The sequence below is a fragment of the Triturus cristatus genome, chromosome 7 (genome assembly GCF_964204655.1).
Source record: "Triturus cristatus chromosome 7, aTriCri1.1, whole genome shotgun sequence".
Lineage (NCBI taxonomy): Eukaryota > Metazoa > Chordata > Amphibia > Caudata > Salamandridae > Triturus > Triturus cristatus.
Genome location: NC_140590.1, coordinates 1275348951 through 1275363593, shown reverse-complemented (window position 1 = coordinate 1275363593; position 14643 = coordinate 1275348951). Strand labels below are relative to the sequence as shown.

The following is a 14643-nucleotide window of genomic DNA, read 5'->3' as shown; positions in this document are numbered from 1 at the left end:
ATGAATTGTGCTTATATTTGGCTTGAGAAGTAGAAGTGAAGTTAGAGGAGATCTCAATAGTCCTTATGTAGTGAAGATGGATACCACGATCTCTCGTGGTGAAATGTGGAACTGCAGCTATGTGAGATCTAATGACTCCAGCAGAATAGAAATGCTATACTCTGCCCTACAGTGGTAAGACTTCAAATTGTAACCACAAATGGTCTTGCAGTTTCTTCTCCAGGATAGGATGCAGATGGTATTATGCCTTATGGTAAGATATGAAGATTCATTTTCTGTGGACATCACAGGTTCTCTCATACCAGGAAGAGAATTAACGGCTGACCTTCTAGTGGTGCGAAGAGGAACTGCATTCATATAAAATCAGAATCTAAAGTTTTGTTTTGCTTGGGCAGGATATGATGTGAGGCATTCCATAAAGAACACAAGAGGACAGCTGACCATGATGGTGACACTTTTAATTTTAATCATCCATTTCAAGAGTCTTAATTTGTTTCTATTTTTTATCTCTTTCTCTAGTCTCGAAACAGCTTTCAGCAAGGGGACGTTGATGGTGCTCGACGACTGGGGCGTGTGGCCAAGCTTCTCAGTATCGTTGCATTGGTTGGTGGCATACTGATCATCGGGGCATCCTGCGTCATCAACTTTGGCAGTAAGTATCTCCAGTTTTAGTGAATGTCACACAGCTCCCTCTCCTCCAGTTCCAAGTACAATCTAGGCCAGGTAACTGCCCGGAGTATCACTTTGCATATATAACTGCCATTGAGGTACCATTTGACTCCGTCCTGCCCCCTCACCCGCCAGGAACCATCCAGCCTTAGTTGACGACCCCCAGTACTATGTAACGCAAGTGACTATTCTGCGAAGTACCAGCCAACCCTACTGATATGTGATGGCATCATGAATATAATTTGATTCAAACAGGTGTTCACAAACTATCCAGAGAGTAACCCAACACCACACCTAGTCCCAACTTAGCCCAGTGACTGTCACCCAAGACCCTTACATTGTTAGCTACTTCCCCTGAAATATCATGGCTCCAATGGCTTCCCCACATATGCATCATTCCACATCAACAATGGCATCCACCTGCCATTAGATACCAACTATTCCTACCTTCATCCCTAAAGTATTATCTTCCCTCTCGGACTGCCATTGGTGTACCATTTACTACCTGCGACTACTCCCTTCCACATATTATTTGGCCTGGGGGATTGTCAACTAGAAAACACCCGTCTACAGCGACTGTGCCACACATGCTATTAGCTCCTGTGACTGCTTTCCCCCAATTCCATACACTATCAGGCTCCAGCGCTCCCTCAGAAATACAATAAAGTCCCAATGACTGACAGCCCCAATGTGAATACCATTTTCGTAAGTACAGTTAGGCCCCAGGTGGTAACCCTCAACCCCTATGTTTTGTCTTCCCAAACATCACCTAAGCCCAGTTACTGCATCCTCACTACCAATCAAACCCATAATTTACCTTCCCAACTATCAAACAACCCCAATGACTATTCCCATAGGACCTACCTTAAACCCAGAAAATGATGCAGCGCATCTGCTCCACCTGCCCCCCAAAGACCACAATATATATTCAGAGCCCTTAAGTAACATTCAGCCCCACTAAATAACCATCACCCATCACACATTTTATCCATCCTACGAAACGTCCATGCCTATGACTACAAACCACCCCTCGCCCACAGTACCATCTAAACATTGTGAGTCGCTGACAAGTATTATCCTTCCCAGAAACACCAACCATATCCTCTAAGTACTAATTGACCCAGAGACTGCACCCCACATGCCACTGGAACCCAGTAGCTATTCACCACAAATGGAATCCTGCTCAAACAAATAATTCAGCATTCAAGATGTGGCACCCTAGACCCACCCCTCGAAATACTATCAGAATATTGCAATTGTCATCACACCAGAGGAACTGCATTTGCATGACTAGTGACATAAACATTGGAGACTGGCTTGTCTGATGTATCACCGAAGGTTGTGATTCAAGCATCCTTAAGAACCTTAGCCCTTTCCAACAGGTTGCTGGGTCAGTTCTGGTCTTCATCAATAGAACAGGAAGTTTACATGAGAAAGTGGAGGTTATTCAACCCAATTTCCCAGTCCTCCGATTTGATGTCCCTATAGCGAAAGATCTAGAAAAACTCCATCCTAAACCTTCGACCCCAAGAAATTGCACAGTTCTGTATCCTTACATCATTCCCACCCTGGGGCTTTGTAAGAGATGCCAACGCGGTATTATCCAACAAGGTCACATTATCAGGTGTTCTCAAACCATCCAACTGAAACTCATGAAAGAGTTTAAGGAGGGTTTTTGTTCAGCCGAGGGTTATGTTTCAACACCATGGAGACAGAACAGAAGCACTAAGGCCCCCGGGGGGGCCGGCCGAGCACTTTGCCAGGGCCGGATTTGGTTCCCAGTCCGGCCCTGCTTATGCTTATGGAATAGTAGATTTTCACGCCTTCTATTTGTACCATAAAGTACGTTTGCACCTATTGAAGAAGTCAGCTAATGTCATCTCATCATCAGCCAACTTTCTAAAATATGTACTGCATTGCACCACCTCTGTTTTTATTGACTGATGTATAAAGTGTTCCAACACAGATCTAGACTTAAGGCCTGATTTAGATCTGTGTGGATCAGGTCCCGTCTTTGCTTTTTCAATGGTCTTTCCCACCCGCCAACTTGGCGGTCTGCCCTTCTTATTTAGATGTTGGCTGGTTCATAGACGAAATACCACCAGACAGTGGAATAGGCAGAAGCGGCTGTCCGTGGTGCTCCATTCCAGATTCCTGCCGTCCTGATTAGGATCTGCCTTTCCACCGTGGTAACTGTGGTAGGAATCCCTCCTACTTCGAGTTGGCAGAATCGAAGGAAATGAAATAAAACTATACCTTTTTTCCACCTGCTTCTGTTTCCATCTTGTACATCATCGTCCAGGTCCCTCTTTTGCTGCACCAACTCCACCACAATACCAAACGACTTAGTTGTCGCTGAGATCAATGGTACTTCTGCATTGCTCTTACATGCCACATTTTTCTGAGGTGTAATACATTAGCCTTCATTTTCGTATTCATCAAGATAATATGAACACACCTGTAATGACACTTAAAAAATATTGTTGTTGTGGTGCTTGTGGGTGTTGTGCATGTGGTGCCTGTGGGTGTGCATTCAATAGTGTGTGCATGTTGTGTGTGTGTGGCATGCAATATGTACCGAAAGGGGGCATAATACATAACCTACATATACATTATGTCACTTTCACAACATATATGTATAGTAAGATAATGATGAGTAGCATTTACCTGTCTCCACACCACCATGGCCTCACTCCATCAGGACACTGCCACCGAACACCACCAGCACAACGGGAACATCTACATATGGTTGACACAATCCCATTGGCATGATGGCGATGGAGTACTGTTATCCAACAGAGAAGACCGCTGCCGCAGCGGTCTCCTGTCTATTGTTGCAACATCTAAATACGGCGGGCGGACCGCTGTCAGCTTGACAGAGTACTTGGGACTGCCGCCGCTGGACGCGGTAGTACAGCCAAGTTCTAACTCAGGACTTTAGTTTGTGCTGCAGAGAACAACAAAAATAATAAATAAATAAATGAATAAATATGATGTACGTTTCTGGAAGACTGACAGTAAATGCTAGCAAGATAGTTAAAGCACGTGGCCAATCAAGTGGCAGGCTCCAGCAGGTAACGTGGCCCAATCCGGGTTAGAGTGCTCAGAAACAGAAGACTCCAGCACAAGCAAGTCTGGCAGTGATATCTGGCTTGTCTGCAAAGACACATACCTATTAGTCTCCTCGCTTTTTCTGGGTGTCAGGGCAACGGGTGAAATCATTGAACCTTGTCAACAAGGAAGAGAGTGTTTCTAGAATTTGGGGCCCAACCTCCCTTAGTGTGACAGCTCCATGGAATTCAGCTACCCACAAGCATGAGTGTGCACCCATGGGTCACCGGGATTCTTGGACTGCTGGGTGCAGCTCTCCCTAGGGTCTTCATCACCACCATGCTTCCCTTCCCCGAGTTTCTGTTGCCTGGCATCTCATGCTAATGGATCAGACCCTCCCCAGGGTTTCTTTAGCATCAGCCACCCAGTCCTTCTTCAGGAGCGATGGCAATCCGGCGTCTACTGCAATACATGCATGCATAGTAAAGGGACTGTGCTGGTCTCCGGTCAGAAGCCAGGATCTATGGCGGAACTGAGGGCAGAGGTGAAGCTATCGATAGCAGTTACACTGGGGTTCGAGGTTCTGAGGGGCCCTCTGCACCCCAATTATGTCTTTTTCAGCACCTAACCAGTTACTGAACATGTGTTGGGGCCCATTTGCTTGCTAGCCTTAGGGTCCTTGGTATGGCACTGACTGAGGGCATTGTTTGGGTGACCAAACATAGGACACCACTGGCAGGGGTCTGGAGACCCTAGCAATTCCTGGGTGGTGTAAGCACATTATTGGAGTCCTCAGACCTCAGAAACTTGCCAGGCAAGCTCTAGCAAGAGCTTGACTTAGGACCCATGACCTATCCATGACTATTAATCTTCTGGATTAAGCACCCTGTACAAGAAGCCATTAGCATTCAAGTACAAATAAATAATAGATAACTTTCAACATTTGCAAAATAAAGAGACAGGAGTCGGACATCTTCTACGGCCGCTAGTAAACTGCCCTTTTATTTTTAACCACAACCAGTTGCCATATATGTGGTACACATATCACCGCTAAAATGAATGCCCAATGTGCAAATTCACGTTTTTCCACCAAAGTTTTTTATTGCCTTCTCTACGGCTGTTTATTTGCATTAAATTAATAGAGTGCAAGAAGGAATTAATTACACGAAAAGGGATACAAGTGCATTAAATGTAACACAACAGTACCGCTCATGGGAAGAAAAAGATACAAAATGCAAAATAACCATTTGTCTGTTTGGAGAATACATGAGGGGGGAAGCAAAGAAGAGGGCTTGCACATGGAGCCACTGGCATCGTGATGCACTCTGCTGCCAGTCTTTTCCAAACTGTGCGGTAGGCCAAGCACGACTACTTGTTATTTATATATCTTTCTAACTCAGGACCATCAAATTTTCTGTCTGCTACTGGGTGACAAGGCTATGCATGTGTTGTGGTTCTATGTGACATTTGCTAGTACCATGTGCAGTACTTAATTTGTGTTTGCAAGTGGCGGGCATTGGCACTAGTTTTTGAGGACATGGTCAGACTGGACCCAGAGCAAAATTGAGAAAGCCAGAAAAGGAAGATGAACAGAAATATAGGGAAAAAAAGAACAAAGAGAGAAATCAGTGATGAAAAAAACCTGCAAGAGTAAGTGAGCTAAAGAGAAAGGAGGTGTAGGGTGGTGGAAAAAAGTATAAGGTGAAAGCAAGACTAGGCAGCCTTGACATTCGGCACGCCTAGAGTACACAGCGTTTGTCATTTGCATTGAGCAGTATGAGGATATGGAAAATTATCAACTACACCTATCTTCCCTAGCTCTGGTGATGCAACAGAAACAGATTAGAACCGTTGTTTTCTACACGTCTAAATCTTCTATCAGATGGTGGGTTGTTCAGCTGTTCATTGAAATGCGTCCTTAAAAGGGCAAGCGAGTCTGTTGTTGCCTGTAGCAGTGCTGCTTCATGCCTGTGCCTCCAGCATAATGAAGCCAGTGCTTAATTTGAGCCGGTGGTTGTCGGTGAGGGCAATCAGCACTCATTTCTGGGGGACTGGCACTTATTTTCCTGCATCAGATATTTTAAAGACAAAGACGGGAAAACGTCAAGGGAGGAGAAAGCAGGAACCTGCATTAAAGAGAAAATGGGGCTGGGACTGCCTGGTAGTCTATTAAAGAGATATGAGGAGGAATAAAGACTACGCCGCCTTGGTAGTCTGCTTGCCAACATTTAATTGCACTGGCAGCGGGCTCTGAGTGGAGCTTTTGGCACAGGGGCTCATTCTTTTACAAATTTAGGGGCATATTATCAAGGACAGCGTTAGAATTATCGCCGCTTTAGCGGCAGGAAACTGCCGCTATAAGCGGCGATATTGGGCTTGATAATATGCCACAGAGAATTACAATAGAAGCCCATGTTCTGGTGTGAACATGGGCTTCTATTGGAATTCTCTGCTGCATATTATCAAGCCCATTATCGCCACTTTATCGGCAATTTCCTGCCGCTAAAGCGGCGATAATTCTAACGCCGTCCTTCATAATATGCCCCAAAGTACTGCTTACTCAGGGTTGGCTCCTCCGTTGGAGTGGAGGACCATAGCCTCACTGAAACTACCCCAAAGCCACAGAGATGAAAAATAAAATAGTAATTCATTACCATTTTATTTTTTATCCCCCGTCACGGACCTTGCGTCAGGACAGGGCAGGGCCTGCTGAGTTACATCAGTAGGGAGGAGGGTGGGCTGTCTTTGCACTGTTTAAAGTGCGCATGTCTTTTTGGCCGCCCGGCTTGTGACAGCCAGACACACATGCACACTTTAAACATCTCTGACCCAGCTGTCTTAAGAAAGCTGGGTTAAAACAAGTGCAGGCGCCCAGAGCCATGTGAGCCGAGAGAGGCTGCTCCCTCCAATCAGGGTGCTGCTCTCATGCTGCATCAGAGTAGGGCAGGGATTGGTCAAGGGAGTTGCAGCATCCAGTTCCTGGAAGAAGAGGTCCAAAGCTGAGGACACCTTGTTCATCTTCAGTTAGGTGTTAGTGTTTTGTTTAACCCCTTCAGTGCCCCGCCCTTTCCCCGCCCTGTGCCGGGCGTTGCATTAGTGGGCGGGGTTCATGACGAGATAGTCTCGTCATGGGCACAGCGCAACCGTGCTCCATGACGAGACTATCTCGTCATGGGCACTGAAGAGGTTAATATTATTTTCGCGTGCCTGAAAAACCCCCCGCCCTATAGATGCCAGCCGCCACTGTGCCTACTGCAGGACAGTCTCTTAGCTTTTGTACAATGTTGCTCACGGGGGGGCACCACACATTTTAAAACTGCTCTTTAAAACAACCCTTGACATTCTTGAACCCAGAACTAATCCTTCTAGAAATCTTTTTGAAAAGTGACCAAGAGTAATTGACACGATTGCTGTCCGTGATTCTTTCCAGAAGAGCTTAAAACCCCAATGTCTGCTATCAGGCTTAAGCACGGTATAAACTGCTGAGTAGAGCGGCTGATCGACTAATCCGATTTATATGTCGGATTACAGAGATGACTCTCTTAAAGACATTGTAATAGAAGCATAACTCAAAGTCAATGACTCTAGAATAGGAGAGCCCTACATAAGGTCTTTGTCCCTTTCTTGATTATAAAATGGTCAATGGCTTCTTTTCAGTTGTTTAGAGATGCATCATTCCTTTAATCTCATGTATGGAATTTCAAATGCCAGTGCTCTCGACTGCATTATTGCTTGCATGCCTGGTTACATCAGCTACGTTGCTGGTTTTTGGATTATTTGAAGCAGTTGCATTGTTTTTTTTTTTTATTTCAAAGTATTTTATTAATTTTATAGATAGGTACATTAGCGTTTCTGTTGCGAGGTACCAGCCAACTGTGGTTGGTGTTGCAGTAGTTACAGGTACTGGGTATACGTGTTTAGCTGCACCCCTTTACATTGACTTGCTGGAAGATTAAGGATAGGATGATAGAGAAAGAGAGGATTGAAAAGAAAGGGTGGAGATAGGTTAACAATGCCCTTCGCCTGCTTGTGTGGTTCTGGATTATGGGCTTTGTGATATTCAATTTAAAATGTTTTTTTGTGACAATTATCTCAACTGAGCACACGTAGAAGAAAGTAAAGAGAAGTTTTTAGGAAGCTGAAATAAAGGAATTGGAATTTGTCAAGAACAATGGAGCTGCCTTCCAGGATTCCCTGGAAATGATTACACATTTAATGGGTGATGATATAATCCACACCTGCTTCATGTTTACTCCTAATGGTGCATAATTACTTTTTGGACATCAATTATTTGGGGTGCGGTACCACAAAATAGAAAGGTATCTTTTCACATTGAAATATTATAGTATATTGGGGATTTACAGTTACAAAATTCAGCATGCAAATTAAAAAGGTACTCCTAAACGACAATAGACAACAGTATTATAGTGTTTCATGCAGGCCGTCTTCATTGAAGGTACTTTATTCACTACTAGTCCACTGTACAACCAATCTGATGCCTGGAGCTAAGCAACTACCAACACCAGAACCACCCCACACATCAATTTGCATCATCCTTATGTCAAGGTCCCACAGACAGTCCTGCTACAGCATGCTATATAAATCTCCTTCCTTCACACATCACCACACAAACGTACAACTCCAGATAAGAAATAAAAAGTAAAACCAAACAGCCAGTGGAGTTCAAATAATGCAAGAAGATGCAGGAACCCGCATCCTAACAAATCACTGAATTATCTCAGTTTCATAATAAAAGCCTCAAATCAATCCTAGATTCCAAACAGAGTACCTGCAGTGGTTTCAGAAGAACCCGTGGGCCTTTATGTACAAAGGAATTTTGCTGTTGCATAGCATGCAATTCATACAATCGCAGGGTTTGTCGTTGCAACACCACTGCGTGCTTCCCCAGATGTTTCCCAAACGGAAACTCCAAAAAAAGAGCAACATTTATTCCATTAATGAACACGACTGCTTTTAGATTTCCCATTGGACAATGCAAACATAGGGTTGGGGATTTACTGTTTCTTGCAGCCATCTTTGTGTTTGTAGCCAATCTCTGGAGATTGAAAAAAGCGACCTGCTTAATCAATATTCATTAGGCAGGTCATTTTGCCTGCCCTTGCAACTGGTGATTTTGCAATGTGGCCAATTACTACATAGGTCGCAGCGTAAAACTAAAGACTGGCTGCAAAAAGTCAGTTCGCCATTTTCGACTAATTTTTGTGACCAGTCTTTTAGTACATCTGGTCTCTTGTTCTTTTTTCATTTATAAAAATCCTTTAAGATAACTAAATGTACAAACTTATTAAACATCAAGTTATATAGTTTTTTTTTTTTTTTTTTTTTTTTTTAAACCGTTTATTACAATCTCAAGAATATACAAATATGGGCCTACAACCTTCCGGCCGGCCGCTAGAATGACAGGAGCATATGACATACGTTCAAAAACACTTGGCGTTGCAGAGAAGCAAAATCAGGAGGTATCAACTTCGTGGGCCATATCACTCTGACCCCACAATACGGTTTCATTTTGTACAAACAACACGAAAAACCACACCCACAAGGCAACCCGCAATCGGAAGTAACAACCCGTGCTCCCCAAATGGGGGACCCCAGCCATCCACAGGAGTCTAAAGAGGGGAAGGGGAACAGATCGAGGACTGGGGGAACCCTGTGCCCGGGGCTGGGGAAAGGAGTCGGCTAAGGGGATGGGGCTGGTGAGGCAGCAGGCAGCAATGGTGGCGCGCAGATACCCCCGCGGTAGGCGTTCCAGGGGCCCCATACTTTCACCCATGTCCCAGGCTTACCCCTCGCCACATACACCACCTTTTCTCGGAACATGCACCAATCCATGTGTTCTTTCCAGGCTGACACAGCCGGGGGCCTCTGGGATCCCCACAGTTGAGCAATGTCACGCTTAGCTATCATATATCCCAGAGTAACCCATCGCGTCTGCGGAACCGAGTAGTCAGTTGGCTCCCACACATTCAGCAGGCATCTCCTCGCTTCAGGCAGCAGCGCGACATGCGTAACCACTCGCAGGACCTCATGCACACCACGCCAGAATCGCTCCACCATCGGGCATTCCCACAAAATATGCAAAAAGGTCGCCAAGGCACCACACCCACGCTTACACAACCCATCCTCAGCATAGCCCATACGCAGAAGCCTTGGCCCCGTCATGTAAACCCGGTGGAGTATCTTAAGCTGGACGAAGCGAAGGCGAGCCGGTATGGCCACCTCCTTCGGAGAGGCCACCGCGGAAATCCAGTCCTCGTCGTCCAACTCCAGCCCATCGGCAACCCAAGCCTCGCGGAGGCCAGTCAGCAAGCCCGAGCGGTCATTAATCAATTTTTTGTAAATAAGGGAGATCGTGCTGTCCGGAACGTGGCCATCCAGCACTCTATCCTCCAGGGGGGAAGACTCCGGGATGGAGGCGACGTCTGGGAAGACGGAGCCCAGTGCGTGACGGACCTGCAAGTACCGAAAGTATTCACTGCCCTGCAGCTGAAACTCCGTCTGCAGCGTCTCGAATGTTTTAAATCCCCCCCTCGTCCAGAGATCCCCCACTTTACTGATGCCTATCGTGTCCCACTTCTCGAAGCCCTTCGAGGTCCACAGGGAGCCCAACCTCTCAGACGCGTACAACGGTGATGCCCGGGTCAAACGGTCCTTCCACCCCATAGCTGCGTTAGCCGCGTGCCATACTCGCACCATGACACGCGTAGGTCCCGTCAGGCGGGGGTCGGGCGCGCCAGAGTAGAGCGCTCGGTTGTAGTCGCCACCGGGCAAGAGCATCTTGTCCATTTCAAATGCCGGGTTTAAGGCGGGCCCGTAGAGGCCATGATTAATTGCAGCTAGCTGGGAGGCCCAGTAATACCGTTTAATATCCGGGAGGGCAATCCCCCCGTCGTACCACGGGAGCGTCAACTTCGCCAGGGCAATACGCGGCCTCCCGTCCCAGAACAGGCGGCGCTGTAGACTCTCCACCTCACGGAAGTAGCGCGCCGGGACTAAGTCCATAGTGTTCTGGAGAGCGTACAGGAAGCGTGGCAACGACATCATCTTAAACAACGCCGCCCGGCCGAGCGGCGAAAGCGGCAGGCGCCGCCAGCGCGCGACGTCCTCCTTCAAGCGCTGGAGGGGGGGAAGCAAATTCCGCTTGTAGCGGGCCTCCGGGTCCAGAGTAATATAGACACCCAGGTACCGAAACCCCTGAGAGGCAATCTGGATCGGACAGCCCCGCGGGAGGACGGGAGCCTCCCCGGAAAGCACATACACACATGATTTAGCCCAGTTGATGACAAGGCCTGAGTTGCGACCGAATGAGCGCAAAACATCAACCAGGACAATCAGTGATTTACGCGGGGAGGCTAGGTACAAAAGGATATCGTCAGCGTATAGGGACACGCGGTCCTCATACTCGGGGGTCCAACGGAGACCACGGATGGAAGGGTGCCACCGCAGCCACTCCGCCAGAGGTTCCAAGGCCAGCGCAAACAGGAGCGGCGACAAGGGGCAGCCCTGTCGCGTGCCCCGTCCCAGCTCGAATGGGACCGATACTCTTCCATTCACCACCACCTGCGCCAATGGGCCCGAGTATAACAATTTGACCCAGCTGATGAACCCCGGGCCAAATCCAAACTTCGCCAGCATCGCCCAAATGTATGGCCACTCGAGCGTGTCAAACGCCATGGTGGCGTCTAAGGACGCCAATATGGCCGGCTCCCGCACAAACGGGACACGCGCGAGCACCCCATGCAAGCGCCGCAGATTAAGGGCAGTGTTGCGATGGGGAATAAAGCCGGACTGGTCTTGGTGGACCAGATCGCCCACCACGCCGACCAGCCGGTTGGCGAGCACCTTGGCGAGGATTTTGGGCTCCGCATTCAAGAGCGAGATAGGCCGATAGGATGTAACCCGGTCCCGGGGTCTCCCTTCCTTGTGGATCACCACGATTGTAGCCAGACGCTGGCCCGGCGGGAGGGAGCCCAGCGAGTGGGCCGCCAGGAACATCGCGCGGAGGTGGGGTGCCAATACATCCGGTCGCAGCTTATACAACTCGATAGGGATGCCGTTCGGGCCCATGGCCTTGCCGGATGCGACCGAGCGTATGGCGAGGGCGATTTCGTCGGAGGTGGGAGCGGCGTCTAACGACACCCTGTCCTCCACCGAAAGGGAAGGCAGCGCGATATCCCTAAGCAGGGCATGGGAATCCTCCTCCGAGCAGGGAGAAACCGGGGAATACACCTCGCGGAAATAATCCGCGAAACAAGAGACAATGTCTTCTGGCTCGGTGACACGCACACCATCCATCCTCTCAATCAGTGGGACCACACGACTCGCTCTCTCCTTTTTATCCAACCACGCAAGCAGTTTACCAGCCTTATCACCCACATCATACAGTCGCCCCTGTTGCTCTCTACTGAGGCCCCTGGCCGCCTCCGTGACGAGGGCCCTATAAGCCGCCTGCTTCAGTTGTAGGACATGTAGTGCGGCATCCGTCACCCCACTCTCTAGATCACCCTCCAATTCTGCAATTTCGGCCTCCACCCGGGTCACCTCCTCCTGCTCGCGCCTCCGGGCATGGGAGATGAAGGAGAGGGCCTCCCCTCTAAGAACTGTCTTGAAGGCCTCCCACAGGGAGATAGCCGAAGGGACGGACCCCACATTCTCCTCAAAATACCGCTGCAAGGATTTAATCAAATCAGCGCGAATAGTGGGGTCGCGCAGGTACCAGGCATTGATTGGAGCTACCCTGCCCTCCCCCCTCGGGAAGACATCAAAGTGTAACAGGAGCGGGGAGTGGTCTGAAATACCCCGCGCCAAATGGCGCACCTCTCCTACCCTCCCAACATAGGCCGCAGGGACAAGGACATAATCAAGCCGTGAGAGGCTACCATGGGCACCCGAGTGGAAAGTGTACTGCAGCTGCGTGGGATGTTTTAAGCGCCAGCAGTCCACCAATCCCAGTGTATCTAAGAAGCCGGACAGCCACGCCTGTGCCCGGGGGAGGTTCCTAGGGGGGTGACGATCCACGGTCCCAGAAACCACCGCATTGAAGTCCCCCCCAACCACCAGAAGCCCCCCCGAAAGGCCAAGGAGGAGGCGCCCCAGGTCCGCAAAAGTGGTAGACTGTAACCCCGGTGGGACATACACTGATACAAAGACAACTACTTTGCCCTCCATTCTCCCCACCAAGACAGTGTAGCGTCCCCTCTCATCATGGCGCACCTCATCTATTTCCAACGGGAGCGAGTTCTTCACCATGATGCCCACCCCCCGTGAGCCCGACGTGAAGCCCGAGTGGGCCACCAGACGATAGCCACGCCGATTCATGGCACAAAAAGAATTCCCAATAAGGTGTGTCTCCTGCAGAAAGACCACATCGGGCGAAATTCGTTTCAGATACTGCAGGACCACACCTCGCTTGATCCTATCCCCCAGTCCATTAACGTTCCAGGACAACAAAGTCAGGTCCCTACCCCCCATCACATATGGAAGCCATCATTCGTCCCCCGGAGAGCACCTTAAAAACACCAATACAATAAAGGGTTTGCCTTGTGGTGAAAACGAACAACACCCCACCCCAACCCACCCGTCCCAACAGAACTCCCCCCTCCCTGCACCCCTGCATGAGCCCAAACAGCCCCCCCAAAGTGCAGTGTGCCTGTCGCCCCATAGATGATTAAACTAACTAGTCCCCCAGAGGAGGAGGGAGAGCCCCCAAGAGACCCCGTACGACCTCCACAGGAGGGGAATTACACGAACAGTCAAAAGTGACAATAATGTTGTCCAGAGCGAGGCCTATTATTAGTCCCTCAGTCCTGATCCGGCGGGCCCTCCCCTCCAACCGCGCCCCCCCCCACCCCCCCGGCCCCGATCCCCAGGCAAAGTGTCCAACCAGTCCCCGGCCGCTTCGGGACGATCAAAAAAGTGCGTGCGGCCATCCACCTCCACCCGCAACTTAGCTGGAAAAAGCATCGCATACTTGAGGTTCAGGTCCCGTAGACGACGTTTGACTCCAAGAAAGCTCATTCTCTGCTTTTGGACCGCTGGGGTGAAATCAGGATAGAAGTTTACGTCCATATTGTCGAGTCTGACCGGTCCTTGTAGTCTAGAAGTCTGCAGGATAGCGTCCCTGTCCCGAAAGTTGAAAATCCGGGCAATGAGAGGCCTCGGCGGGGCTCCGGCCTTAGGTCTTCCTCCGGGAACCCTGTGGGCACGTTCCACCGCGAAGAATTTACTCAGCCCCCGGGGCTGGAGATGGTTGAGGATCAGGTCCTCCACAAACAGATCCGCCGCCGCCTCCTCACGTCCCTCCGGCACCCCGACGATGCGGACATTGTTCCTCCGGGCCCGACCCTCGGAATCCTCCAGTCGACGATCCATCAGGGCGCTCGCCTGGCCAAGCCGGCGCACCTCCTTTTGGAGGGCCGCCACATCCGTTGTGAGGCCCGAGGTGGTGTGAGCCAAAGAATCGACCCGATCATTGGTCTTGGATAGATCGGCCCTCACCAGGCCAACATCCACGAGGACCGAGTCAATCTTCTGCGCCAGTGTGTCAAAGCGCTGGTCCACCGAGGCCTTCATCTCGGCGATAGCGCCCATGACATCTCGCAGGGTCAGATCCGCGGGCAGAGCAGGAGCATCAGTCGGGCCCTCAGGGGACCTACGCGGCACCTCGGGAGATCCCTTCTGGAGGGTGTAGCGGTCCATGTTGTTGGACTGATGGGCTGCGCCACGGCGGGTCGATTTCACCTTCGCCCGGTCGCCATCTTGCTTTGTGGACATGGTTTCAGTCCCCAAATCGTGCCAATCACTTCGGAAAGGGCCGACAAACCAGTCCACGGGCTCCGGGGGGGGGCAACCACAGGTCCGCAGGACGGATCACAGCCGGCGGGCCGGCAGGGCACCCCAACG

At 49.7% G+C, this 14643-nt stretch overlaps 1 protein-coding gene across 1 annotated transcript in view; it reads left to right on the top strand.

The window, feature by feature from the left end:
• Positions 1-14643, top strand: part of PRRT2 (proline rich transmembrane protein 2) — a 327188-nt gene that overhangs the window by 211302 nt on the left and 101243 nt on the right. The window contains exon 3 of the mRNA XM_085618804.1: positions 520-652. Within this exon, the coding sequence (XP_085474930.1) occupies positions 520-652 (133 nt within the window). The remainder of the gene's footprint in view (positions 1-519; positions 653-14643) is intronic.